General features: G+C 39.0%; 2 protein-coding genes across 5 annotated transcripts; one reads left to right on the forward strand and one right to left on the reverse strand.

Moving 5' to 3' along the window:
• The first annotated feature begins 1,748 nt into the window (after positions 1-1,748).
• LOC118936489 (protein ANKUB1-like) lies at positions 1,749-27,883 on the forward strand. Of its 2 annotated transcripts, none has more exons than XM_036987965.1 (5): positions 1,749-2,060; positions 17,395-17,538; positions 26,002-26,212; positions 26,356-26,470; positions 26,855-27,883. In XM_036987965.1, the coding sequence occupies exons 1-5, from the start codon at positions 1,893-1,895 to the stop codon at positions 27,570-27,572; spliced, it is 1,356 nt and encodes a 451-aa protein (XP_036843860.1). In that variant the 5' UTR covers positions 1,749-1,892; the 3' UTR covers positions 27,573-27,883. The 2 variants fall into 2 exon arrangements, with proteins under 2 accessions (XP_036843860.1, XP_036843909.1); XM_036988014.1 differs by lacking the exon at positions 1,749-2,060 and adding an exon at positions 15,768-16,083 and having other exon boundaries at positions 17,395-17,591.
• On the reverse strand, positions 6,714-14,508 carry LOC110514907. 3 transcript variants are annotated; one of them, XM_036987566.1, is made up of 8 exons: positions 14,224-14,508; positions 13,826-13,901; positions 13,509-13,627; positions 13,244-13,280; positions 13,031-13,112; positions 7,607-11,246; positions 7,359-7,446; positions 6,714-7,017 (listed from the first exon to the last, which is right to left on the reverse strand). In XM_036987566.1, the coding sequence occupies exons 6-8, from the start codon at positions 11,105-11,107 to the stop codon at positions 6,839-6,841; spliced, it is 3,768 nt and encodes a 1,255-aa protein (XP_036843461.1). In that variant the 5' UTR covers positions 11,108-11,246; positions 13,031-13,112; positions 13,244-13,280; positions 13,509-13,627; positions 13,826-13,901; positions 14,224-14,508; the 3' UTR covers positions 6,714-6,838. The 3 variants fall into 3 exon arrangements, with proteins under 3 accessions (XP_036843461.1, XP_036843516.1, XP_036843424.1); XM_036987621.1 differs by having other exon boundaries at positions 13,826-14,508; XM_036987529.1 differs by lacking the exons at positions 13,244-13,280; positions 13,509-13,627; positions 13,826-13,901; positions 14,224-14,508 and having other exon boundaries at positions 13,031-13,221.
• Positions 27,884-27,885: the final 2 nt, after the last annotated feature.

Below are 27,885 nucleotides of genomic sequence, written 5' to 3' on the forward strand. Positions count from 1 at the left end.
GTCCCAGTCTCAGGTCTTTTGCAGACTCCATCAGGTTTTCTTCCAGAATGGTCCTGTATTTGGCTCCATCCATCTTCCCATCAATTTTAACCATCTTCCCTGTCCCTGCTGAAGAAAAGCAGGCCCAAACCATGATGCTGCCACCACCATGTTTGACAGTGGGGATGGTGTGTTCAGCTGTGTTGCTTTTACGCCAAACATAACGTTTTGCATTGTTGCCAAAAAGTTCAATTTTGGTTTCATCTGACCAGAGCACCTTCTTCCACATGTTTGGTGTGTCTCCCAGGTGGCTTGTGGCAAACTTTAAACGACACTTTTTATGGATATCTTTAAGAAATGGCTTTCTTCTTGCCACTCTTCCATAAAGGCCAGATTTGTGCAATATACGACTGATTGTTGTCCTATGGACAGAGTCTCCCACCTCAGCTGTAGATCTCTGCAGTTCATCCAGAGTGATCATGGGCCTCTTGGCTGCATCTCTGATCAGTCTTCTCCTTGTATGAGCTGAAAGTTTAGAGGGACGGCCAGGTCTTGGTAGATTTGCAGTGGTCTGATACTCCTTCCATTTCAATATTATCGCTTGCACAGTGCTCCTTGGGATGTTTAAAGCTTGGGAAATCTTTTTGTATCCAAATCCGGCTTTGAACTTCTTCACAACAGTATCTCGGACCTGCCTGGTGTGTTCCTTGTTCTTCATGATGCTCTCTGCGCTTTTAACGGACCTCTGAGACTATCACAGTGCAGGTGCATTTATACGGAGACTTGATTACACACAGGTGGATTGTATTTATCATCATTAGTCATTTAGGTCAACATTGGATCATTCAGAGATCCTCACTGAACTTCTGGAGAGAGTTTGCTGCACTGAAAGTAAAGGGGCTGAATAATTTTGCACGCCCAATTTTTCAGTTTTTGATTTGTTAAAAAAGTTATAAAATATCCAATAAATGTCGTTCCACTTCATGATTGTGTCCCACTTGTTGTTGATTCTTCACAAAAAAATACAGTTTTATATCTTTATGTTTGAAGCCTGAAATGTGACAAAAGGTCGCAAAGTTCAACGGGGCCGAATACTTTCGCAAGGCACTGTATACGGCTGTGATTATAATCGAAGAGAATTCTCTTGGTAGATAATGCGGTCTACATTTGATTGTGAGGAATTCTAAATCAGGTGAACAGAAGGATTTGAGTTCCTGTATGTTTCTTTCATCACACCATGTCTCGTTAGCCATAAGGCATACGCCCCCGCCCCTCTTCTTACCAGAAAGATGTTTGTTTCTGTCGGCGCGATGCGTGGAGAAACCCGTTGGCTGCACCGCCTCGGATAGCGTCTCTCCAGTGAGCCATGTTTCCGTGAAGCAAAGAACGTTACAGTCTCTGATGTCCCTCTGGAATGCTACCCTTGCTCGGATTTCATCAACCTTGTTGTCAAGAGACTGGACATTGGCAAGAAGAATGCTAGGGAGTGGTGCACGGTGTGCCCGTCTCCGGAGTCTGACCAGAAGACCGCCTCGTTTCCCTCTTTTTCGGAATGTTTTTTTTGGGTCGCTGCATGGGATCCACTCCGTTGTCCTGTTTGTAAGGCAGAACACAGGATCCGCGTTGCGAAAAACATATTCTTGGTCGTACTGATGGTGAGTTGACGCTGATCTTATATTCAGTAGTTCTTCTCGACTGTATGTAATGAAACCTAAGATGACCTGGGGTACTAATGTAAGAAATAACACGTAAAAAAACAAAAAACTGCATAGTTTCCTAGGAACGCGAAGCGAGGCGGCCCGCGAAGCGAGGCGGCTACACCCTGTGGCCACGAGGGATGAAAGAGAGAAGAAGAGGGGATGTGCAGGGAAGGGATGTGAGGAAGATGAGAGTGGGGATCAGAACAGCAACCAATGGAGGAGCAGAGTCCCGCTCCCGCCCATTTCCAGAGACACCAATCTCAGACCTGTGTTTGCCTCGCCAAACTCCGCCCAGATACTCACCACCTCACTGGAGGCCTTTTCTCTCCCCTGCGACCGCACACCCAGAGAAAACGCCATATACTGTTTGGCCTTGGCCAGGTTAGTCCAAGTTTAAATGACAGCTACGGTGAATATGAATATTTCTCTGGAGGTTTCTTATGAAAGGTGTGAATACTGTCAGAAGAAGCCTCCTATAATCAGTGGTGGTGGGGGGGGAACACATGTAAAAGCTGTTTACACACTTTTTATTTTATTTTGTTCAAGCATTTACCCACCTTTTGTGGAAGATGCATTGAAAGTAGAGGGAGCGTTACTTCTTTAATCCTGAACGGCAATCAGCATTTACCAGTCAATGGTTTTACCACTACATCACTGCCTATGATATACCCTTATCCTCCCTGAATAGATTTCAGTACAAACAAATCATGAGCCAACCATCATGCTTAGAAGGTACATAATCAAATCAACTCAAACTTTATTTGTCACATGCGCTGAATACAGCAAGTGTAGATCTTTCCGTGAAATACTTTACTTACAGGCCCTTAACAAACAGTGCAGTTCAAGAAGAGTTAAGAGAATATTTACCCAATAAACTAAAGTAACAAATAATAAAACAGTTGAACTTGTCCGGTGGCCATTTGATTAATTGTTCAGCAGTCTTATGACTTGGGGTTAGAAGCTGTTATAGGTTTACCCTAACAAGTCCTGAAACAAATCATGAGCCAACTATCATGCTTAGAAGGTATCAGGTGTCAGTCTTATTGGTTCACCCTAACAAGTTGTTTCAGTATGGGGAGAGGATAGAATGTAAGGGCGCTTCATTAATGTATTGAGGCCATTACATATACAGTATTTCACAATGCTAGGACACAGATTTGGTCTCCTAACCTTGTTCTGGTTGATTGACTCTCTAACAGTGCCTTCACACAGAGACCATGGTTGCAGCAGCTGAATGTAGCGCGGACTCTGTCCAGGAGGAGTGCTCAGCACATTGGGTAGACACCAGGATCCTGGTCATTAGGCAGATTAAACATACTGAAACAAGGAGGGACAACCTGGAATTGTCCAAAAAGGAACTCTTATTTGAGTTTTTATTTTTATTTTTTACAGTGAACAAGATGAGACTTTGGAACGGATGATGCCTGAAACAATGCGGACAACTTAGAATTTCGTTCCTTTGGATGAGGCTTATAGATATAGTCAGTACTGTGTTTGATTTGTGTGCAGAAAGTTTACAACGGCAGGCAGTGGATTCTCAGTCATTCCTCTCAAGTAACAAAAAACGTATCATATTTCACTGGCTATTTGTAGTAGCCAAATGTGAATGGAATTATTATTATTCTACAATCATTCAGTTGACTGAATGTGACTGTGGTTGTGCTGTATGTGACTATGTGGTTGTACTGAATGTGACTATGTGGTTGTACTGTATGTGATTGTACTGAATGTGACTATGTGATTGTACTGAATGTGACTATGTGGTTGTGCTGTATGTGACTATGTGATTGTACTGAATGTGGTTGTACTGTACGTGATTGTAAGTGTTTGACATGGGTCTAATTGAGGCCCCCCCCCCCCACACTTAACACTAGTTTTTATCCATAGAAATCCTCACTTGCTGATGAAGACCTATAGTGGTTGAAATCAATGTAAAATACAGTATGAACACTGCTGCCTTAAAACTCTTTTATTAAGATGTGGATCATTATTGCTCATTTAAATGAGTCTGTGCAGTGTCAAAATAATACACCTGATACATAAGGGGGGAAAAATGCTAAAAATACCACAAGACATGAAATAATGGCATTATGGGAAAATAATACATACTGTATTTCACAGAGTATTTGACAAACTCTTTATTTACGTTACAAAACTGACAACTACTGTGACGATGTGTTAGCACAGCATGTGTCATCATTCCCCTGCAGTGTGTGGATTTACACAGCAACATAGCAGACAGCTTAAATAGTTTATTTTTTATTTAACCTTTATTTCACTAGACAAGTCGGTTAAGAACAAATTCTTATTTACAATGATGGCCAAACCCGGACGACGCTGGGCCAATTATGCGGCACAATATGGGACTCCCAATCACTTGGGAGTGGGAAGGATACCAAATCCAATATCACACACTTCTTCCTTAGTATTCTGAGAACTGTCAGATAGCTGTGAGAGCTATGAGTGGATCGTGGACCCATGCATAAATGATAACTTTACTGTAACTCAGTGGGGCAAGTAGAACATCCGGGTTAGTGTATGTGCATTATCTGGACAGTTGATTGTCTTTGTCTCAAAGCCTTTCCATTTCTGGGGTATTGAAGAAGCTTCTGATCTCAACCTTCTTGACAGGTAAGAAACACTTGGTTAGTGTATGTGTCTTATCCAATGGGTTGTCAGGTGAACGTTGAAGATGCTTCTTGGAGGTGATCTAATGATGTCATTGAATCGCTGTCATTGAGTTGCTCACTGGACAAGACAATTATTCACTGAAAATTAAATCTGTCTTTCATTTCACTTATGTTGATACTTGATTGGCTATTTGCTGTCTTTTGAAAATACAAAAATAAATATAACTGTTTTATGAAGCACTTGTAGACATTCATTGTTTTCAAAATCATATTTTCAGCAAAACAGATACATACGTTTACAATATGACATCAAATCAAATAAAAATAAAGCAAGTGGTATGTAAATGATTGGCAAAAGGCTCCAACCACCCAAGTCATAGACTGTTCACTCTGCTACCACACGGCAAGCGATGCGAGAGCACCAAGTCTGGGACAAAAGGCTCCTTAACAGCTTCTACCCCCAAGTCATTAGACTGCTGAACAGCTTCTACCCCCAAGTCATTAGACTGCTGAACAGCTTCTACCCCCAAGTCATTAGACTGCTGAACAGCTTCTACCCCCAAGTCATTAGACTGCTGAACAGCTTCCACCCTCAAGTCATTAGACTGCTGAACAGCTTCTACCCCCAAGTCATTAGACTGCTGAACAGCTTCTACCCCCAAGTCATTAGACTGCTGAACAGCTTCCACCCCCAACTCATTAGACTGCTGAACAGCTTCTACCCCCAAGTCATTAGACTGCTGAACAGCTTCTACCCCCAAGTCATTAGATTGCTGAACAGCTTCCACCCTCAAGTCATTAGACTGCTGAACAGCTTCCACCCCCAAGTCATTAGACTGCTGAACAGCTTCCACCCTCAAGTCATTAGACTGCTGAACAGCTTCTACCCCCAAGTCATTAGACTGCTGAACAGCTGTTACCCCCAAGTCATTAGACTGCTGAACAGCTTCCACCCCCAACTCATTAGACTGCTGAACAGCTTCTACCCCCAAGTCATTAGACTGCTGAACAGCTTCTACCCCCAAGTCATTAGATTGCTGAACAGCTTCCACCCTCAAGTCATTAGACTGCTGAACAGCTTCTACCCCCAAGTCATTAGACTGCTGAACAGCTTCCACCCCCAACTCATTAGACTGCTGAACAGCTTCTACCCCCAAGTCATTAGACTGCTGAACAGCTTCTACCCCCAAGTCATTAGACTGCTGAACAGCTTCTACCCCCAAGTCATTAGACTGCTGAACAGCTTCTACCCTCAAGTCATTAGACTGCTGAACAGCTTCTACCCTCAAGTCATTAGACTGCTGAACAGCTTCTACCCCCAAGTCATTAGACTGATGAACAGCTTCTACCCCCAAGTCATTAGACTGATGAACAGCTTCTACCCCCAAGTCATTAGACTGCTGAACAGCTTCTACCCCCAAGTCATTAGACTGCTGAACAGCTTCCACCCCCAACTCATTAGACTGCTGAACAGCTTCTACCCCCAAGTCATTAGACTGCTGAACAGCTTCTACCCCCAAGTCATTAGACTGCTGAACAGCTTCTACCCCCAAGTCATTAGACTGCTGAACAGCTTCTACCCTCAAGTCATTAGACTGCTGAACAGCTTCTACCCCCAAGTCATAAGATTGCTGAACAGCTTCCACCCTCAAGTCATTAGACTGCTGAACAGCTTCTACCCCCAAGTCATTAGACTGCTGAACAGCTTCCACCCCCAACTCATTAGACTGCTGAACAGCTTCTACCCCCAAGTCATTAGACTGCTGAACAGCTTCTACCCCCAAGTCATTAGACTGCTGAACAGCTTCTACCCCCAAGTCATTAGACTGCTGAACAGCTTCTACCCCCAAGCCATAAGACTGCTGAACAGCTTCTACCCCCAAGCCATAAGACTGCTGAACAGCTTCTACCCCCAAGCCATTAGACTGCTGAACAGCTTCTACCCCCAAGTCATTAGACTGCTGAACAGTTTCTACCCCCAAGTCATTAGACTGCTGAACAGTTTCTACCCCCAAGTCATTAGACTGCTGAACAGCTTCTACCCCCAAGTCATCAGACTGATGAACGTTAATTAAATGGCCACCTGCACTATTTGCATTGACCCCCTTTGTTATTGATGTATTTTTCTAATTGTTTTCCACTGACTCTCTTGAATTGGCTCGATGCACACTCACTACACTCTACCCACACATTCACTGTGACACTGACCGACTTTCACACTAGCTGCTGCTACTGTGTTTATTATCTATCCTGATTGCCTAGTCACTTTTACCCTTACCTACATGTACATACTGTATTACCTCAACTACCTCCCACCCATGCACATTGACTCGGTACTGGTACTCCTTGTATATAGCCTTGTTATTGTTATTGTGTTACTATTTAGAAAATATTGTCTTACTTTTTAACTCTGCATTGTTGGGAATGGGCTCGTAATAAAGCATCTCACAGTTGTTTTCGGCGTATGTGACCAATACGATTAGATTCTCATCTGAACAAATGAATGTTCTCGTTGTTATAATGAGGAATTTATTTAAATAATTTGGTTTTCCTTGAAGATTTGAATGGGCTGAGAAAGCCTTTCGTGATGGATCTAGACAATCTGGTGAAAAGGGAGGGTTTGCGACTCTTCTCTTCAAGTGGGAAGGACGATGCGATATCATAAAATCCCTCTGGAGAAAAGGAGCCATGAGATGTTGTCATCGTCTCTGCAACGAAAGACCATCCAGCATGCCATCAATTTACATTTTTACTCATTTATCAGACACTCTTATCCAGAGAGACTTACAAGGAGCAATTAGGATTAAGTGCCTTGCTCAAGAGCACATTGACAGATTTTGCCTCGTGAACTCAGGGATTCTGAACCAGCAACCTATCGGTTACTGGCCCAACCTCTTAACCCACTAGGCTACCACCCAGCCCACAGTACAGTATGTCATAGGTAACAACTCAGAGGAGTACAACGTCTTTCCAAATGAATTAGTGGAATGGTAAAGGGATAATGTCTCAGTCTTGACTGAGCAGCAGTCTAAACAGCAGCAGGGCTTACCTGTAAAGTACACAGTAGGGGAAATGTTCTGAGGCTGGTACTCCAGAGACTCTTGAGGACAGAGGTTCTTACTAACTTTCTTGGAACCCTGGTTGGTAGGAAAAGGCACATTAAAACAAACTGAAATGTTTTCGATATCTTAAAGTACAGCATATCAACTGCAAAGAAGCAGTGCAATGCCATGACACAAAGAATCATATAAAAGGTCAACAGCAGTGTTATTTATGAAAGATGTATGTGTACTATACCTTTGTATTGAAGGTGAGGACCTGCTCTCCAGTACTGCTGATGGTATCCCTTTCCAAATCAAACACGCCTTCTACAATGTCACTGGTGGCCACGCTGGTAGCGGACTCAAAATAACATTTAGCAGTGGCTTTGGTGATCATTTGAAGAATGACCATGCAAGTAGAAGTCTTTGGATCGTTCTGGACTGAAACATCAAAGTTTATGTTTTCATACTCATCTGACCACTGTCTCAGGAAGCACTTCACTGTCTCTTCAGCAAATATCTGGAGAAGCTGAGAGGAGAGCTCCTTGGATATGGCACATTGTTCCTTTCCCCATTTCAGCCTTGAAAGAATGGAGTCTGAAGCACTTTTGGCTGCTTCCAATGTTAAGACCTGTGGAGTGCTGTGGCTGTCCTGAATGGCTATCACTTTATCCACCAATTCATGGCTGAAAATGTGGATGGTCCAAGTGGAAATGATTTTTCTCAATTTCCTAACAGCAGATCGGAGGTCGTCAAGATGAGAAGCACCCTGTCCATTTTCCTGTGTGTTCTCAACACTTTCCACCATAATGTCCACTACCACCCCAGCAGCTTGCCTGACTTTGTCCACAAAGGTTACAGGAAGTAAGTCCTCTGTGTGAAAGAAGTCCTCAATGATTGTGTTTCTAACAATGGGAAAGTCAATCTGAGCAGGAAACTCAGTGGGGATGGGAGTCCCGGGTAAAGCAAAGTGCCATTTCGACTGCCTTAATTTTGAAGTAGGTGTTAGAGAGATAGAAGAGCGTGAAGAAGAGGTATTTCTTGTATTTTGGCTGTCAGCACTCCTACAACGGATCGTGCCAATATCCTCCAGCATGGATCCTGAGAGCTCAGTGGTTTTAGGTAGTAATTTGTGCGGAATGTCCACACAGGCATCGTTTCCACCAGGTGTAACACTGCTCTGGTTGACCTCAAGATGGCCGAGACTTGCTCTTTGTGAAGCAGGACTGCTTTGATATGTAAAGATTTGGATTGAACCAAGTGTTGTGTCTGATCTTTGAAGATCTTTTCTGAGAAACTCCGTAATCTTACTTTGCAGACTGTAGTAGATGTTACGAGCAACAGACCAGATTCTTTTCTCAGAAACCTGTCCAGTGGTGAGCAGGGAGGTTCCAGATACCATGTCAGATGATTGGGTGGTCTGGGTGAGCTCCTGCTGGTCTTTCACCATGGTTTGTATAATATCAGTAGATGTGGTGGATGTAGATACAGACTGGAGGTACTTATCTGTTGTACCTTCCTCCGCAATGTTAAATGATCTAGAGAGGACCTCACTCACTCCTTTCTCAGCTTTGGTTTGGAACTCATGACTAGAACGTTTTTGGAGGCTCTTTGTTGAAAGACTGTGGGAAGATGCAATGCCTTTGGAGGCAGCCGTGCTGCAATCTAGACTTACTGGAGAGGTTCGCTCAGGAGAACCTTGGAGACGTTCAAACATGTCTTCACATGGTGTTGGGGACCTTGACAAGGAGATGTCCTTCAGCTGAGACAGAACACCACCTACCAATATGTTGACCTCAAGGGACATATCAGATATTTTCTTTCCTACTGTGGAGAAGCAAGGTGCATTTGATGCCTGATCCTCGCATGAGGTCAAGATTGTTGAAATGACCTCTTTGGTACTATTGGTCAGTAGAGCCTCGTCTGTTTCAGTCCAGAGAAGTTTTGAACTCTCGCTGACACCCCTGTGTAGAGCCACTTCAAGGTTCAAACTGTGCAAGTGAGGCACACTCTTACTAGCTTGCCTCAAGTCCTGGCTTGCCAAACAAATGTGCTCCTTAGTCCCAAGATGTCCAGAGTCCTCTGTGGGTATATGACTAGACATTCTGCTCAGCATGTCTGACCTCCGCTGATGAATGATGAAGTCCTTTAATGTCTTCTTAATATTGTTATATAAACTAGTGGTAGCAGACCAGATCCTGCTCTGTAGCTTTTGTGCATTTTCCTGGAGGTCAGGTTCTCTCTCCTCTACTTCTGCAGGTTGCGCCGAGCTCTGCAGGTCTTCCACAAATGTTTCAATGATGCCAAAGGCAGCAGAATCCGCACAAATATCCTTTGACCATGTGTACTGGTTTTGAATGGAACAAGACCTGGATGCTACAGAATAAGCAGGCTTTGCACTAGTTAAGCTACTGGTGGACTTTTTAACTAGGAACTCACTCACTGCTTGAGTGGCATTTCTCTTAAATTCCTCACTTGAGAGTTTTCTAATACAATCTAACAGACTGGTCAAAGAAGCTGTGGCCTTACTTCTGCTGTCCTCAATTTGACAGGGGAACTCACATACTATTGGTGATGAGGCCCTGGAATGGGCAATATCCCCAAGCTGAGCCAGAACACCCTCTACAAATGTCTCTCTCTCAATAGAGAAGCCTGATCCTTTTTCTCCAACAGTGTACAGGGGGTCCTCCTTTGACATCTCAGTGTTGTACAAGACCAGAAGCTCTGAGATGACTTCTTTGGTGCAAGTTGTCAGAAGGAGCTTGCTTTCTTCTGACTCAGTTTTTGCCCAAAGAAGTTTTGAGCTCTCACTTAGGCCTCTTTGTAAAGTAACTTCACCAGTGGACTCTGGCAACTGAGGCTCACTCTTACTGGGCCTATATTTCATGTCTAAGCAAGGAAGTGGAACTGTCTCCTTAAACTCAGAATTTGTGATGTTGTCATCAGATGTGACAATGCTCTTTAGGGCAAATCGCTGAAGCTTGTCGAAATAATCTTTCAAGTTGTTTTGGATGCTGTGGTAAATGTGAACAGCAGCAGACCAGGCACTCTTCTGTTGGGGACTCTCTTCAGATTCAGCCAAGGACTTCATATCTGACACGAAAGTCTTAACAACTACTGACGCTGCTGAGCCCACTGGGTGAATTGACTCTGTCTTTACAATGCCAGACAATGTTTGACCTGATACAGCACCTGTTAACTCAGACTGAATGACTGAACTAGGAAAGCTCAAACTACTGACTTTTTTGGCAAGAACTCCACTCACTGCTTGTATTGCTGATGTTTGAAACTCCCGGCTAGAGAGTTTTTGGATGCTCTTAGATGTGAGCGTGCAGGAGGAACCAGATTCACTAATATTGTAGCTGCTCTTGTATTTCCTTATCAGGGCATCAAGATCCTCAATGAAGCCAACATGCGATGCCAAAAACGTGATCTTGTCCTTCAGATCTTCCAGCAAATTCTGTTCGTTCTCGTCAACAAAAGCCACCATTGTGTCAGAGATGGTGGTCATGACTTGCCCTGTTAGACTCTTGCTCTCTTGGTCAACTTTTTCAAGTTTAAAAGCCAGCTCTCTCACCATGCTCTCAGTCACCTTGGTCTGTGAGTCTCCCCTTACCGGTGTCACTAGAGAGGTTTGACTTGCGGAGGCACTCTTAACGACCACTGATAAGGCCGACTTGACATCTTTAGCCAACTCTGCCATTACAGCAGGGGTTAGCATCATAGAGCCTGCACTTCCAGATGGAGAATTGGACATGCATGCAAGTTTGGAGAGAGAACATTGCAGGCTGTCCTGCACACAGGTGACAAGGGTGTCCTCTGAGACACCTAAGAGGACTTGTAGCGTCTCAGAGTTGGTTGTTTTCTTCTGCACATCAGACAGAGAGGTTAGAGTCCTTGGGAAAAAAAACCGCAGAAATCATCAAAGTCAAACAAATAATATGTAAGGCTGTGATGCACATTCAGTGTGTCAAATACATCTGCACCATTGAAAACAATGAGGAAAACGCTGCTGTTTCTCTGAGAAAAAACCTTAGTGTGATGTCAGCCTAACTGCTTAATTTCTAAAGCCCAATAAAATGTATTTTGTATAAGTCATTTGTATTGAAACTGGCGTGTAGATATCTATCTATCCTGGCAATATCTATCCTCTACAAAAATCCAAATTGCTATAAACTTCAAATACTGTAACTTCTAATAACTTCAAGGACAATCATAAATACAAGGCAGTTTGAAGAAATGTTAAAGGGAAATTTCTAAATGTTTCAACTTCATATTCATCATCTCCAGCACCACCCCTACATCAGCATATGTGAAAAACGGTAATTTCTATGTTTTGTAGTAAAAAAAGAAAGAGGAAGATAAGTGTTTTCTATGACATCATCAACCAATTAGTAGGAAATGCCTACTCATAATTGGTTAAAATCACACGATGCACACTGATGATGTCATTAGAATCTAGAGCTGAGCATTTAACCAACATTTTTGTTATTTTTCGGTTTTTAAACAATTAATTGACCGACGTCGGCTCAATTATTTGAATTCCATATAGTTAATTTTTTTCTTCTTCTGTGAGCTCGATGCTCAGTTTCTGTAGAGATAAATCAGATCAAGCACGAACTATGCAATGTAGTAGGGAGTTGTAGTTTCCAACAGGCCAATATTCTACATAGTTTAGCACAGAAAATATGGCAATTAATTCCCATAATCCATTGCACGCCCACTTGCTTGTCCACTCTGTGTGGAGCAGATACGGAAACCTCATTGACTGAGACGGAGAGACGAGAGAATGCATGAGAGAGATAAAAAGCAGTTGCGTTGCGAGGATTCTCTACCTGGAAATACATGATCTAAGTGATTGACAGTTGGTGTTCAGCGGTCATAAAAGTAGGTCTTATTTACTTAGAAGAACTACTAAAATAGTGATTTTGTCAGACAGGATAAGCAGCAGCTCCATAGAGATGAGTTGATGACTTGGAATGAAATAATAAAGTCATCAAATAAATATTTTATATGAGAAAGTAAATGATGGTTGATAAGTCATAAACAGTAATGGACAGTCACTACCATCATGGGACTTTTATTCATTGTTTTATTATGTGTTGTTACAGCATTCAACACACATAATCCATAGTGCATTCAATGTCTAAAAAAAGTATTGAAATCCAAAACCGTGATTATTTTTTAAATATTTGAATGGAAACCAAACCAACCTCAAAAAGCACTAATTTCTCAGCACTATTGGAAACAGTTACGACCCTCTATATTTTTTTTACTACAAAGCATGGAAATGTGTAATTTTCACATATGGTGATGCTGGAGATGAATATGAAGTTGTTAAATTTCCCTTTAAGAACATACCTCATGGCCCCCTTGGGCAGGTAGCTTCCACAGCCCAGACTGCCCTTAGTCAGGTAAATCTCCTTGAACTTAAGTTGTGATTCCTGTTCTTCTTCCTCTTCCTGCTCCATACAGTTGGAGGAAGGGTAGGGAGTCGGGATGCGAAAGCTATTGTAAGACTTTCGACTGCCTGGCCTCTTAGGTACACCAGCCTCAGTAAATCTCACGCGGGACTTGGTGTTAGTCTTATCGTCTAACAGACTGGTGAGTGACGCTGTGAGAGATCTCTGTGACAATGGAGAGGAGGCAGCATCTTGGATGCCCAGTAGTTCGTAAAGACCTGGGATGATGATCTGCATCAGCTTGTCCGATAAAAACTGGACAATCCTCAGACACAAGCCGGCAAGCTGTTGTTTTGTCAGCTGTATTCCAGAAACAGAAGAAGTGTTTTAAAATGTTGCATAGTGCGTCTTTCAAAAGCTTATGAACAAGGTTAAACATTAGGCAGAGTTTTCATGGTAATCTGATTAAATTGTCAGTAACATGATCTTACCGGGTCAAACATGCCCTCACAAATCCCCCTCCATTGCCTGAAAACAATATTGTTATAAATGTTGTCATATCAGGATGCGTGGCAGAATAGTTTTTATTTAATTATTTGCCTGATCGTGAAGTTATACTTGCTTTGTGTCAGTTGTTTTGGCAAAATTGCAATGTGACAACTTTTCTAGCACTGAACATTTTTTTCCGATTGATCAGTTTCTAATTTGATCCTATTTCCTTGAAGGTGTGATAGTACCAAAGAAAACAGAACATACTTCTCAGTTAGGTTTTGAAGGAAGTCCATAAGTGTCAGATGTTCCACATTGTTGAGCTTTCCCTCTTCTGTGGTTTCCATCACTGAGGTTGCTCTGCTCCTGGTAGAATTGCTCTGCTCCTGGTAGAAATGTAATTATATTGCAAATAATCAAACTTAATTAACAACAAATATCATACTGAAATAATTATTAACTGTTAAAGAGGGGAGGAGCATTGGCAACGTTGGGCCAATTAAACAACTGCAACACAACAGAGATGGTTGTGGTACGTCAACATTGCCAATGATAGCATCACTGAAATGACAAGGTCAACTTACCATCTCATTGACAGCTTCAGAGGTCAGGTGGTCATCCATCACACAGACAGGCAGGTCTAGAGACTGGGACAAGGCTCTATGGTCATAACCAGGAGAGAATGGAAACATCAGAGCAGTCCCAATGGCAGAATCTAACCACTGTCTTCATGTCAAAGACTCACTCACTCATTTGCTTTGTCAAACCTACCCCTTAGAATGACTTCGATATTAAAAACCCAGGCTTTCCTAAAATGTTTACCTCAGCCAGTCTAGAACCCAGGTGTGTCTACAAAACACATGTACTCCTCCATAAGGTTCATGGCTTGCCTATTGTTTTATCCCAGTACAAGAGGGGCAACTGGATTCAGGATTAAACACAAGCAGTCTTTAAGGTATATCTTATTACAGTTTAGGCCTACCTTATTATTTTCTTCCATCTGGCAATATCATTTTAAGGAATGAAATCTGTTTTGTTGCTAGTATTATTAGTAACTGTAGGAAAATACAGCTGTAAAGTACAAGAATCAGCTACTTTCTGAAGGGCAGCCAAGCTCATAAGCAATTTAGAACCTACAGACAATTATGACAAAATTGGAACGCATGAATGCGTCACAAACGCCTTGTGATCACGTGTTATTTTAGGGCGTGGCTCCGCATTCGTGACCGGTTCTCATATTTATTTTTCCCGGTATCCGTTAGTGCTGGAATTTGCGATTAATACTTTTCTCATGCCGAAACCGGATTAAATACATACCGGTAGTTAAATGACAAAAAATATGATATTCGCAAAGTCATTAAGCAACAACAACAACAACAAAAACATAAATAGCTACTACAATTTCTAAACATGATTTTGTCATCAGTTCAGTACCATTTGTTTGATTCTGTGGACCCACGACTAGACTTTATCCATGTTAGCTAGTTGCTAGCGATGCTAGTCAGCATAGGCTGCTACGTGATAAACAGTTCGCGTTAGCGAATTAGCTACCTAGCTAGCCAGCCTAACAAGCTGTCACATCCAGTGGAAACCGATGCAACCCTGCTGCCAAATAAGGGCTAGCTCGATGACCCGTGGTAACAGTGAGGTCCCCATGAGTTTCAAGGCTTTAATAAGTGCTATCGTGCAGAAAAAGCAAATAAAATACTGGTTGATGAGCTAGCTAAATTAGCTAGCAAGACGGGTATGACCGTTAACAGCGTGCATGCACAAATGCATGACGACACATTGTATCTCAGTGAAGCAGGCATGCAGAACGAGATCGCCCCACCAAGCCAGATAGTAGAGGGGTACAACAACGCCGGGACACAGAGGCATAGCTCATACAATTATATTTTGTTCCAGTCAATGACAATACATGTTGAAAAATAAATACCTGCGTCAAATATATGGCATCGCATGCTAGTGTAAAGATAGCTTGCATGAATTTTTAAATAAATCCGGTGAACACTAGATGTCCTCGTATATCCACATTTAGATCAACTGTACTTGATTTTTCATCAGTACTGTGAATGACAAGCCCACTGAATCTAGTTTAATAATCTTTATACTCAGCAGGTAGAGGCCTAGGTACTTCAAATCAGTGCTTAATTTTGAGCAGGATCATGACAGAACAGGATCCGGCACCGTTCCGTTCTGGACTGTTTTGTTCCGGAACCTACTTGGCCGAATCCGGTACCTCTCGTGCCATGAAAAATAATTTTCACTTTTTGCTATGTAACAATTATAATAAAAGCGATCAAAGTTCATTCGAGTTGCCTCTTCGTCAATTATCCTGCCCCCTCATCTCTCCAGAGTTGCACTTCATAATTTGTTTCCTTATAGAATCATAGCTGCATGAAGGGTTCTGGAGGAATTTTCTAAAGTTACGGAATTACTGATGTCTGTTCAGAAATAAATTAAATCATTCAGAATAGCCTAATACGTCACGAGAAGCCCTATAATTTAGCTACAGAGGACCAATAGCTTCTTTTTTAAATAGCCTAGCTGCGGATTGTAGCCCAATAACAAAGAATAGCCTACAGTCGGGAACGCGAGGCAAATCTGTCAGTGAAAAAACAGCAGGCAGACAAAACAGGCCTTTTGCAATATTTCAAATACAATCGAGGGAAAACACAGATTGAAAAGCAATGACTCTTGCTGAAAAGATAAGACTATGCTGTAGACTACCAAAATATTTGATCAACTCCCAAACATTGTTTTACAAAACAGAGAGAGGGAGAGATAGGCTTTTGACACGAGCGCATCGACAATCTCCAGCGAGTGAGCTGCGCATCATTGGGTGAGTCAGTGAAACTGGAAAGCATTTTTAGGACTAATTTCCTCCTCATATTGTAGCCTACTATATGTTTCTCCATAAACCTAGGCCTATAGGCTATTGATGGATTCAAGACAAAGTCGTTTTTATTGATCTCAGATACTAAGTTTGTCAGTGTCAAAGTAGCCTGCCATTTCGATCATTTGTGCGGATTAAAAAAAAGATAATGCCAAAGTCTCCAGTCATGTAAAAGGATGTAGAATTGCACGAAATGCGGTTTTAAAAAGGCCAACACTTTCCCGGACCCTAGGCTACTAAAAATGTTCCCCATGTGTGCGTGCACCTTTTATAAGTGGCTCTACCCAAATGTGATGATATCAAATCAAATTTATTTATATAGCCCTTCGTACATCAGCTGATATCTCAAAGTGCTGTACAAAAACCCATTCTAAAACCCCAAACAGCAAGCAATGCAGGTGATGATATGTGTTCAATGCTCTATTATAAAAGGTGATCTTTTTTTCTCATGAGTTCTGGTACCACAGAACCCCCCCTCTAGCACCCACTCTTTGTTCTGGCACCTCCCAATTTACAAATTAAGCTCTGCTTCAAATTTTTATTTTACAAGGCAAGTCAGTTAAGAACAAATTCTTATTTTCAATAAAGGCCTAGGAACAGTGGGTTAACTGCCCTATAGCAATAAGGCACCTCGGGCTTCCCGAGTAGTGCAGTGGTCTAAGGCACTGCGTAGTACTAGCTGTGCCACTAGAGATCCTGGTTCAAGTCCAGGCTCTGTCGCAGCCGGCCGTGACTGGGAGACCCATGGGGCGGCGTACAATTGGCCCAGCATCATCCGGTTTAGTGGAGGGTTTGGCCGGCAGGGGTGTTCTTGTCCCATCACGCACTAGTGACTCCTGTGGCGGGCCAAGCGCCGTGCACGCTGACACGGTCGACACGGCTGGTTAAGCGGGCATGGTGTCATGAAGCAGTGTGGCTTGGGTTGTGTTTCGGAGGATGCACGGCTCTTGGCTCTCGCCTCTCCCAAGTCCATATGGGAGTTGTAGCAATGGGACAAGACTGTAACTACCAATTGGATACAACTAAATTGAAAAAAAAAAAAAGTCACATGATGGGTTTGTGGTATATGGCCAATATACCTCCGCGTTGCGGAGAACAGCCCTTTGCCGTGGTATATTGGCCATATATTGACCACACCGCCTTATTTCTTAATTGTACTTAATTGTACACACTTTTACAATTATTGTGTGGGACACCCTCCATTACGGCTCCATCAGTTTTGAGCCCTCTCACTCTGATTGTATAGGACACTCGCAGGATTACTTCCACGTGCAACTGTCAGACGACAAGCAGGTGAGGCACTTCCTGGAGCTGAGCTATGCTGGTGCCATCCTTCGGGACAGCTGGGTCCTGACAGACGTTGGCATCACCCCTAGCAGTGCCATCTGCTGCCTGCTGAAGGTACCAGCCGAACACCTAGCTGTTTCTACCCGTGCTTGAAAATGCATATCAAAGTGAGCTGGCTATTGCTTGAAACAGCTTCATACTATCATTAACATAAAGTGTTTCAGATATAGTGTGGTAATATATAGTATGGTGATATATATATAGTGTGGTGATATATAGTATGGTTAAATAGTATGGTTATATAGTATGATTATATATATAATGGTGATATAGAGTGTGGTAATATATAGTATGGTGATATAGTATGGTTATATAGTATGGTGATATAGTATGGTTATATAGTATGGTGATATATATAGTATGTTTAAATAGTATGATTATATATATTGTGGTAATATATAGTATGGTGATATAGTATGATTATATAGTATGATTATATAGTATGGTTATATAGTATGATTATATAGTATGGTTATATAGTATGATTATATAGTATGGTTATATAGTATGATTATATAGTATGGTTATATTGTATGATTATGTAGTATGGTTAAATTGTATGATTATATAGTATGGTTATAATAGTATATATATAGTATGATTATATATATTATGGTTATATATAGTAAGGTGATATATAGTGTGGTGATAAATAGTATGGTTATATAGTATGGTTAAATAGTATGATTATATATATTATGGTGATATAGAGTGTGGTAATATATAGTATGGTGATATAGTATGGTGATATAGTATGGTGATATAGTATGGTTATATAGTATGATTATATAGAGTGAGGTAATATATAGTATGGTGATATAGTATGGTGATATAGTATGGTGATATAGAGTGTGGTAATATATAGTATGGTGATATAGTATGGTGATATAGTATGGTGATATATTATGGTGATATAGAGTGTGGTAATATATAGTATGGTGATATAGTATGGTGATATAGTATGGTGATATAGTATGGTTATATAGTATGGTTATATATATAGCATGGTGATATATAGTATGGTAATATATAGTATGGTGATATATAGTATGGTTAAATAGTATGATTATATAGCATGGTGATATAGTATGATTATATAGTATGGTAATATATAGTATGGTGATATATAGTATGGTGATATAGTATGATTATATAGTATGGTTATATATATAGCATGGTGATATATAGTATGGTGATATAGTATGGTGATATAGTATGGTGATATAGTATGGTTATATAGTATGGTTATATAGTATGGTTATATAGTATGGTTATATAGTATGGTTATATAGTATGGTTATATAGTATGGTTATATATATAGTATGGTAATATATAGTATGGTGATATATAGTATGGTGATATAGTATGATTATATAGTATGGTTATATATATAGCATGGTGATATATAGTATGGTGATATAGTATGGTGATATAGTATGGTGATATAGTATGGTTATATAGTATGGTTATATAGTATGGTTATATAGTATGGTTATATAGTATGGTTATATATATAGCATGGTGATATATAGTATGGTGATATAGTATGGTGATATAGTGTGATTATATAGTATGGTGATATGATTATATAGTATGGTGATATATAGTATGGTAATATATAGTATGGTGATATATAGTATGGTTAAATAGTATGATTATATAGTATGGTGATATAGTATGGTGATATAGTATGATTATATATATTATGGTTATATATAGCATGGTTATATATAGTATGGTAATATATAGTATGGTGATATATAGAATGGTAATATATAGTATGGTAATATATAGTATGGTGATATATAGTATGATTATATAGTATGGTGATATAGTATGGTGATATAGTGTGGTGATATATAGTATAGTGTGATATATAGTATAGTGATATATAGTATGGTTATATATAGTATGGTGATATATAGTATGGTTATATATAGTATGGTGATATATAGTGTGGTAATATATAGTATGGTGATATATAGTATGGTTAAATTGTATGATTATATAGTATGGTTAAATTGTATGATTATATAGTATGGTTATATAGTATGATTATATATATTATGGTTATATATAGCATGGTTATATATAGTATGGTAATCTATAGAATGGTGATATATAGTGTGGTGATATATAGTGTGGTAATATATAGTATGGTGATATAGTATGATTATATAGTATGCTTATATAGTATGGTTATATAGTATGATTATATATATTATGGTTATATATAGTATGGTGATATATAGTATGGTGATTTATAGTGTGGTAATATATAGTATGGTGATATAGTATGGTGATAAAGTATGGTTATATATATAGCATGGTGATATTTAGTATGGTGATATATAGTATGGTTAAATAGTATGATTATATAGTATGGTGATATAGTATGGTGATATATAGTGTGGTAATATATAGTATAGTGATATATAGTATGGTGATATATAGTATGGTTATATATAGTATGGTTATATATAGTATGGTGTTATATAGTATGATTATATATGTATTATGGTGATATATAGTATGGTGATATATAGTATGGTTATATATAGTATGGTAATATATAGTATGGTGATATATAGTATGGTTAAATAGTATGATTATATAGTATGGTTATATATAGTATGGTAATATATAGTATGGTGATATATAGTATGGTTAAATAGTATGATTATATAGTATGGTTATATATAGTATGGTAATATATAGTATGGTGATATATAGTATGGTGATATATAGTATGGTGATATATAGTATGGTTAAAATGTATGATTATATAGTGTGGTAATATATAGTATGGTGATATATAGTATGGTGATATATAGTATGGTGATATATAGTATGGTTAAAATGTATGATTATATAGTGTGGTAATATATAGTATGGTGATATATAGTATGGTTATATAGTATGGTTAAATAGTATGATTATATAGTATGGTTATATATAGTATGGTAATATATAGTATGGTGATATATAGTATGGTGTTATATAGTATGGTGATATATAGTATGGTGATATATAGTATGGTTATATAGTATGGTGATATATAGTATGGTTAAAATGTATGATTATATAGTATGGTGATATAGTATGGTAATATATAGTATGGTGATATATAGTATGGTTAAATAGTATGATTATATAGTATGGTTATATATAGTATGGTAATATATAGTATGGTGATATATAGTATGGTTAAAATGTATGATTATATAGTATGGTGATATATAGTATGGTGATATATAGTATGGTGATATATAGTATGGTTATATATAGTATGATTATATATGTATTATGGTGATATATAGTATAGTGATATATAGTATGGTGATATATAGTATGGTTATATATAGTATGATTATATATGTATTATGGTGATATATAGTATGGTGATATATAGTATGGTGATATATAGTATGGTGATATATAGTATGGTTATATATAGTATGATTATATATGTATTATGGTGATATATAGTATAGTGATATATAGTATGGTGATATATAGTATGGTTATATATAGTATGATTATATATGTATTATGGTGATATATAGTATGGTGATATATAGTATGGTTAAATAGTATGATTATATAGTATGGTGATATATAGTGTGGTAATATATAGTATGGTGATATATAGTATGGTGATATATAGTATGGTTATATATAGTATGATTATATATGTATTATGGTGATATATAGTATAGTGATATATAGTATGGTGATATATAGTATGGTTATATATAGTATGATTATATATGTATTATGGTGATATATAGTATGGTGATATATAGTATGGTTAAATAGTATGATTATATAGTATGGTGATATATAGTGTGGTAATATATAGTATGGTGATATATAGTATGGTGATATATAGTATGGTTATATATAGTATGATTATATATGTATTATGGTGATATATAGTATAGTGATATATAGTATGGTGATATATAGTATGGTTATATATAGTATGATTATATATGTATTATGGTGATATATAGTATGGTGATATATAGTATGGTGATATATAGTATGGTTATATATAGTATGATTATATATGTATTATGGTGATATATAGTATGGTTATATATAGTATGGTGATATATAGCATGGTGATATATAGTGTGGTGATATATAGTATGGTGATATATAGTATGGTGATATATAGTATGGTGATATATAGTGTGGTGATATATAGTATGGTTATATAGTATGGTGATATATAGTATGGTGTTATATAGTATGGTGATATATAGTATGGTAATATATAGTATGGTGATATATAGTATGGTGATATATAGTATGGTGATATATAGTATGGTTAAAATGTATGATTATATAGTGTGGTAATATATAGTATGGTGATATATAGTATGGTTATATAGTATGGTTAAATAGTATGATTATATAGTATGGTTATATATAGTATGGTAATATATAGTATGGTGATATATAGTATGGTGTTATATAGTATGGTGATATATAGTATGGTGATATATAGTATGGTTATATAGTATGGTGATATATAGTATGGTTAAAATGTATGATTATATAGTATGGTGATATAGTATGGTAATATATAGTATGGTGATATATAGTATGGTTAAATAGTATGATTATATAGTATGGTTATATATAGTATGGTAATATATAGTATGGTGATATATAGTATGGTTAAAATGTATGATTATATAGTATGGTGATATATAGTATGGTGATATATAGTATGGTGATATATAGTATGGTTATATATAGTATGATTATATATGTATTATGGTGATATATAGTATAGTGATATATAGTATGGTGATATATAGTATGGTTATATATAGTATGATTATATATGTATTATGGTGATATATAGTATGGTGATATATAGTATGGTGATATATAGTATGGTGATATATAGTATGGTTATATATAGTATGATTATATATGTATTATGGTGATATATAGTATAGTGATATATAGTATGGTGATATATAGTATGGTTATATATAGTATGATTATATATGTATTATGGTGATATATAGTATGGTGATATATAGTATGGTTAAATAGTATGATTATATAGTATGGTGATATATAGTGTGGTAATATATAGTATGGTGATATATAGTATGGTGATATATAGTATGGTTATATATAGTATGATTATATATGTATTATGGTGATATATAGTATAGTGATATATAGTATGGTGATATATAGTATGGTTATATATAGTATGATTATATATGTATTATGGTGATATATAGTATGGTGATATATAGTATGGTTAAATAGTATGATTATATAGTATGGTGATATATAGTGTGGTAATATATAGTATGGTGATATATAGTATGGTGATATATAGTATGGTTATATATAGTATGATTATATATGTATTATGGTGATATATAGTATAGTGATATATAGTATGGTGATATATAGTATGGTTATATATAGTATGATTATATATGTATTATGGTGATATATAGTATAGTGATATATAGTATGGTGATATATAGTATGGTTATATATAGTATGATTATATATGTATTATGGTGATATATAGTATGGTTATATATAGTATGGTGATATATAGCATGGTGATATATAGTGTGGTGATATATAGTATGGTTATATATAGTATGGTTATATATAGTATGGTGTTATATAGTATGATTATATATGTATTATGGTGATATATAGTGTGGTGATATATAGTATGGTGATATATAGTATGGTGATATATAGTATGGTGATATAGTATGGTTATATAGTATGATTATATAGTATGGTGATATATAGCGTGGTGATATGTAGTATGGTTATATAGTATGATTATATAGTATGGTTATATAGTATGATTATATAGCATGGTGATATATAGTGTGGTGATATATAGTATGGTGATATATAGTATGGTGATATATAGTATGGTGATATAGTATGATTATATAGTATGGTTATATTGTATGATTATATAGTATGGTTATATATATAGTATGGTGATATAGAGTGTGGTAATATATAGTATGGTGATATAGTATGGTTATATAGTATGATTATATATATTATGGTGATATATAGTATGGTGATATAGTATGGTGATATATAGTATGGTGATATAGAGTGTGGTGATATAGAGTGTGGTAATATATAGTATGGTGATATAGTATGGTTATATAGTATGATTATATAGTATGGTTATATATAGTATGATTAGGTGATTTAGTTCATTCAAACAGGTGCCATTAATACAGGTAACGAGTGGAGGACAGAGGAGCCTCTTAAAGAAGAAGTTACAGGTCTGTGAGAGCCAGAAATCTTGCTTGTTTGTAGGTGACCAAATACTTATTTTCCACCATAATTTGCAAATAAATTCATTAAAAATCCTACAATGTGATTTTTCTGGATTTTTTTCTCTCATTTTGTCTGTCATAGTTGAAGTGTACCTATGATGAAAATTACAGGCCTCTCTCATCTTTTTAAGTGGGAGAACTTGCACAATTGGTGGCTGACTAAATACTTTTTTGCCCCACTGTATAGTGTGGTGGTATATAGTATGGTGATATATAGTATGTTGAGGTCACCCTGCTTGAGACTTAAAGTAATATTGCCCTTGCTCAACCAAGACCATGGTTATGGTAGAGTGATTGGTTAGTAAGGACACTGCTTTATACTGAGACCATGGTTATGGTAGAGTGATTGGTTAGTAAGAACACTGCTTCGTGAGTGTGAAGTGTTGTTGTACAGAGGTCCCTGGGTACATGTCCAGAGCCAGACAGGGACAGAACTCACTCTGTCCCACAAAGTTCTGTGGAAGATTTGCTAACAGAGGAGAGTGGTTATGTATCTAAGTACAAATTTAACCATCAGAATAATGATTATTTGTGTTCCTTAATCCTTACTTACACATCCCATCATTGACATAGTCAAAGCCAGACCTTCTGTCTGTCTCTCCTTCTTGCTGGTTGACTAGAGTGGAAATCTATAGTATTGTATGGTTGACCTGGGATAGAGCTGAAATGTGGCCCGATGTAGTGTTGCCTTTGTACCAAACACCCTTACAGTCATAAACCTTTTCCCCATGTAATCGCCTCGACCTCAGTCTGGTGTTCGCTAACAGTATCTGAAGAGTCTGTATACCCAGTGGTTTATAGTACAGTAGAGCACAGCAGAGTACAGTAGAGCACAGCAGAGTACAGCAGAGTACAGTAGAGCACAGCAGAGTACAGTAGAGTACAGCAGACAGAGTACAGCAAAGTACAGCAGAGTACAGTAGAGCACAGCAGGCCGTATAGTAGGAGAAGAAGAGGCCCTTTGGGTTCATTGAAATACATATTCATAATATTTCTGTTAACAATTTAATCTGCACCCAGATTAGTCTTCAATTTAATTTTCACCCAGATTAGTGTTCAATTTAATCTGCACCCAGATTAGTCTTCAATTTAATTTTCACCCAGATTAGTGTTCAATTTAATTTTCACCCAGATTAGTCTTCAATTTAATTTACACCCAGATTAGTGTTCAATTTAATCTGCACCCAGATTAGTGTTCAATTTAATCTGCACCCAGATTAGTCTTCAATTTAATTTTCACCCAGATTAGTGTTCAATTTAATCTGCACCCAGATTAGTGTTCAATGTGATAGAACAAAACTCAGTACAGCACATTAATTAGAAAATGTTGTTACAAGTTTGAGCCACGAGATGGTGGTAGATTATAAGTTTAAATAGCATGGACCTTTGATTTGTCTCTGGATAGAAATTGCCCTTGGGCACAGATCTAGGATCAGCATACTCTCACCAAATCCTAACCTTTACCATTAACAGTAAAAACACAAACCAGACCTAAGATCAGTGCAAAGGAGCCACTTCATCTTACCCCTGTAATTATATGACTCCTAACTTATATATACTGAGTGTACCAAACATTAGAAACACCTTCCTAATATTGAGTTGCACCCCGCCTTCTGCCATCAGAACAGCCTCAATTCGTTGGGGCATGGGCTCTACAAGGTGTTTGAAAGCGTTCCCCAGGGATGCTGGCCCATGTTGACTCCAATGCTTCCAACAGTTATGCCAAGTTGGCTGGATGTTCTTTGGGTGGTGGACCACACAGGAAACTGTTGAGTGTGAAAAACCCCAGCAGCATTGCAGTTCTTGACACAAACCGGTGCACCTGGCACCTACTACCCCGTTCAAAGGCACTTAAATATTTTGTCTTGCCCATTCACCCTCTGAATGGCACACATACACAATCCATGTCTCAATTGTCTCAAGGCTTAAAAATCCTTCTTTAACCTGTCCGCTCCCCTTCATCTACATTGAAGTGGATTTAACAAGTGACATCATTAAGGGATCATAGCTTTCACCTGGATTCACCTGGTCAGTCTTTGTCATGGAAAGAACCGGTGTTCATAATGTTTTGTTTACTCGGTGTATAAACACAACATAGGTATTTATGTAAAACAAGTGAATTTACTGAATGTCCATGGTCTTATACTTCAGCGGGAGCCGGTGGTGCGTGTGTTCAGTGCCGTGACGGGGGAGACCCTCTCAGTCTTGGGCACTGTGTTTCTCCTGAGTACGTCTGTGGCCAGGCTCATGACCCTGGTGTCCCAGCAGTGTGGGCTTCCCGTCAGCTCCTTCAGACTGAGCTCTCCCACCGGCCTGCAACTCTACGACTGCAACCGGCTGCACGACTACGCCATTGACCTGGGTATGGCCTTCCTTGTGCAGTAGATCAATGGTTCTCTGGCTCAACACCTTATGGATGTAACACAGAGACAAATGGACTGTATGGAACACATTCTTGGTTCATGGAAGCCAGGAGGACAACCTGCATGTGTCTCTGTCTCTCAGGGGCTAATCTACGGTTAGACACCTGGGATGGGTGGGCGGAGTTCCTCAGAGGCTGCTTCCTGGGACACAGACTGACCGTCCAACGACACCTGTCTAGGGAGAGACCTGTGATGAGGTCAGAATACACATCTACACACTGAACTGTATGATAGACTTACTATCAACAGTGATGGTACTGACCCTGTATATAGCTTACAATGATAGTACTGACCCTGTATATAGCTTACAATAATAGTACTGACCCTGTATATAGCTTACAATGATAGTACTGACCCTGTATATAGCTTACAATGATAGTACTGACCCTGTATATAGCTTATATTCTCGTGTTTTTTCCTTCATATGTTTTTTCTCTTACCCTGATATTTAATACTGCATTGTGGGAAAGAGTTTGCAAGTAAGCTTTGTACTGTACTGTTTTATAACCCACTGTATCTTGTGAACTTGACAAAAAAAACTTGAAACGTGTTATAAATACATTGATTCTGTATTATTCCAGGTTCCAGCTCCGGGTGGCACTCTACATCGCTGCTTCTCTGGGCCACCTGGACCTGGCCGGCTGGCTGCTGGAGAGGGGGGTGCGTGTCATTGAGCTGGTGGGGGTTCACCCTTACCGTGAGTGGTGCCACCAGACGGCCCACCCCGACGTCGCCAAGTGTCCCGCTGTCGCCTCTATCAAGCGAGGCCAGCTCACCATCCTCAAACTCTTTATCGCCAGCAGCGTTCTGACCCTTGCCTGTCGGGATCCCCAGGGTCGCGACCCCCTCAGGATCGCCCTTCAGTACGGCCACAGGGAGTGTGTGAGTCACCTGGCCACCAAGCTGTGCTCTGTGGTGGTCCTCCCAGGTATGGCCCTGCCCATGCGGACATACCTCCAGATAAAGGGCTGGGTGAGGCTGGGGCAGAGGAGGGCAGCATCCAGGCACTGCATGGGCCTCAACAGGGCTCCGTTCAGGACCAGGGTGGGCGACACGGTCCTGGTGGACGGCTTCACCCTCCCCAAGATGTCCTCCAAGCCCAGGAGGAGTGAGGCCAAGGCGGGTATCAGGGTGATGTCCACAGCCTCTCGACGTTTGACCCCCATCAACTGCCCATCTCATGTATCCTGCCCGCTCCGCGCCCTGGCATCCCAGGATAAACCTCTTCAACTACCGAAGCTACACCCTGTGGCCACGAGGGATGAAAGAGAGAAGAAGAGGGGATGGGAAGGGATGTGAGGAGGATGAGAGTGGGGATCAGAACAGCAACCAATGGAGGAGCAGAGTCCCGCTCCCGCCCATTTCCAGAGACACCAATCTCAGACCTGTGTTTGCCTCGCCAAATTCCGCCCAGATACTCACCACCTCACTGGAGGCCTTTTCTCTCCACTGCGACCGCACACCCAGAGAAAACGCCATATACTGTTTGGCCTTGGCCAGGTTAGTCCAAGTTTAAATGACAGCTACGGTGAATATGAATATTTCTCTGGAGGTTTCTTATGAAAGGTGTGAATACTGTCAGAAGAAGCCTCCTATAATCAGTGGTGGTGGG

The sequence above is a fragment of the Oncorhynchus mykiss genome, chromosome 1, assembly GCF_013265735.2.
Source record: "Oncorhynchus mykiss isolate Arlee chromosome 1, USDA_OmykA_1.1, whole genome shotgun sequence".
Classification (NCBI taxonomy): Eukaryota; Metazoa; Chordata; class Actinopteri; order Salmoniformes; family Salmonidae; genus Oncorhynchus; species Oncorhynchus mykiss.

What these genes read in the sequence shown, in the direction of transcription:
- LOC118936489 (XM_036987965.1), top strand. Translation starts at nt 1,893, where the DNA reads ATGGAGGAGCAGAGTCCCGCTCCCGCCCATTTCCAGAGACACCAATCT. An exon ending in TACTGTTTGGCCTTGGCCAG is followed by an intron (nt 2,061 to 17,394) that starts GTTAGTCCAAGT and finishes GGACACTCGCAG; the next exon opens with GATTACTTCCACGTGCAACT. An exon ending in CCATCTGCTGCCTGCTGAAG is followed by an intron (nt 17,539 to 26,001) that starts GTACCAGCCGAA and finishes CTTATACTTCAG; the next exon opens with CGGGAGCCGGTGGTGCGTGT.
- LOC110514907 (XM_036987529.1), bottom strand. Translation starts at nt 13,191, where the DNA reads ATGTTTAACCTTGTTCATAAGCTTTTGAAAGACGCACTATGCAACATT. An exon ending in GATGCAGATCATCATCCCAG is followed by an intron (nt 11,247 to 13,030) that starts GTCTTTACGAAC and finishes TTTTTTCCCAAG; the next exon opens with GACTCTAACCTCTCTGTCTG. An exon ending in CCCTACTGTGTACTTTACAG is followed by an intron (nt 7,018 to 7,358) that starts GTAAGCCCTGCT and finishes CTTTCGTTGCAG; the next exon opens with AGACGATGACAACATCTCAT.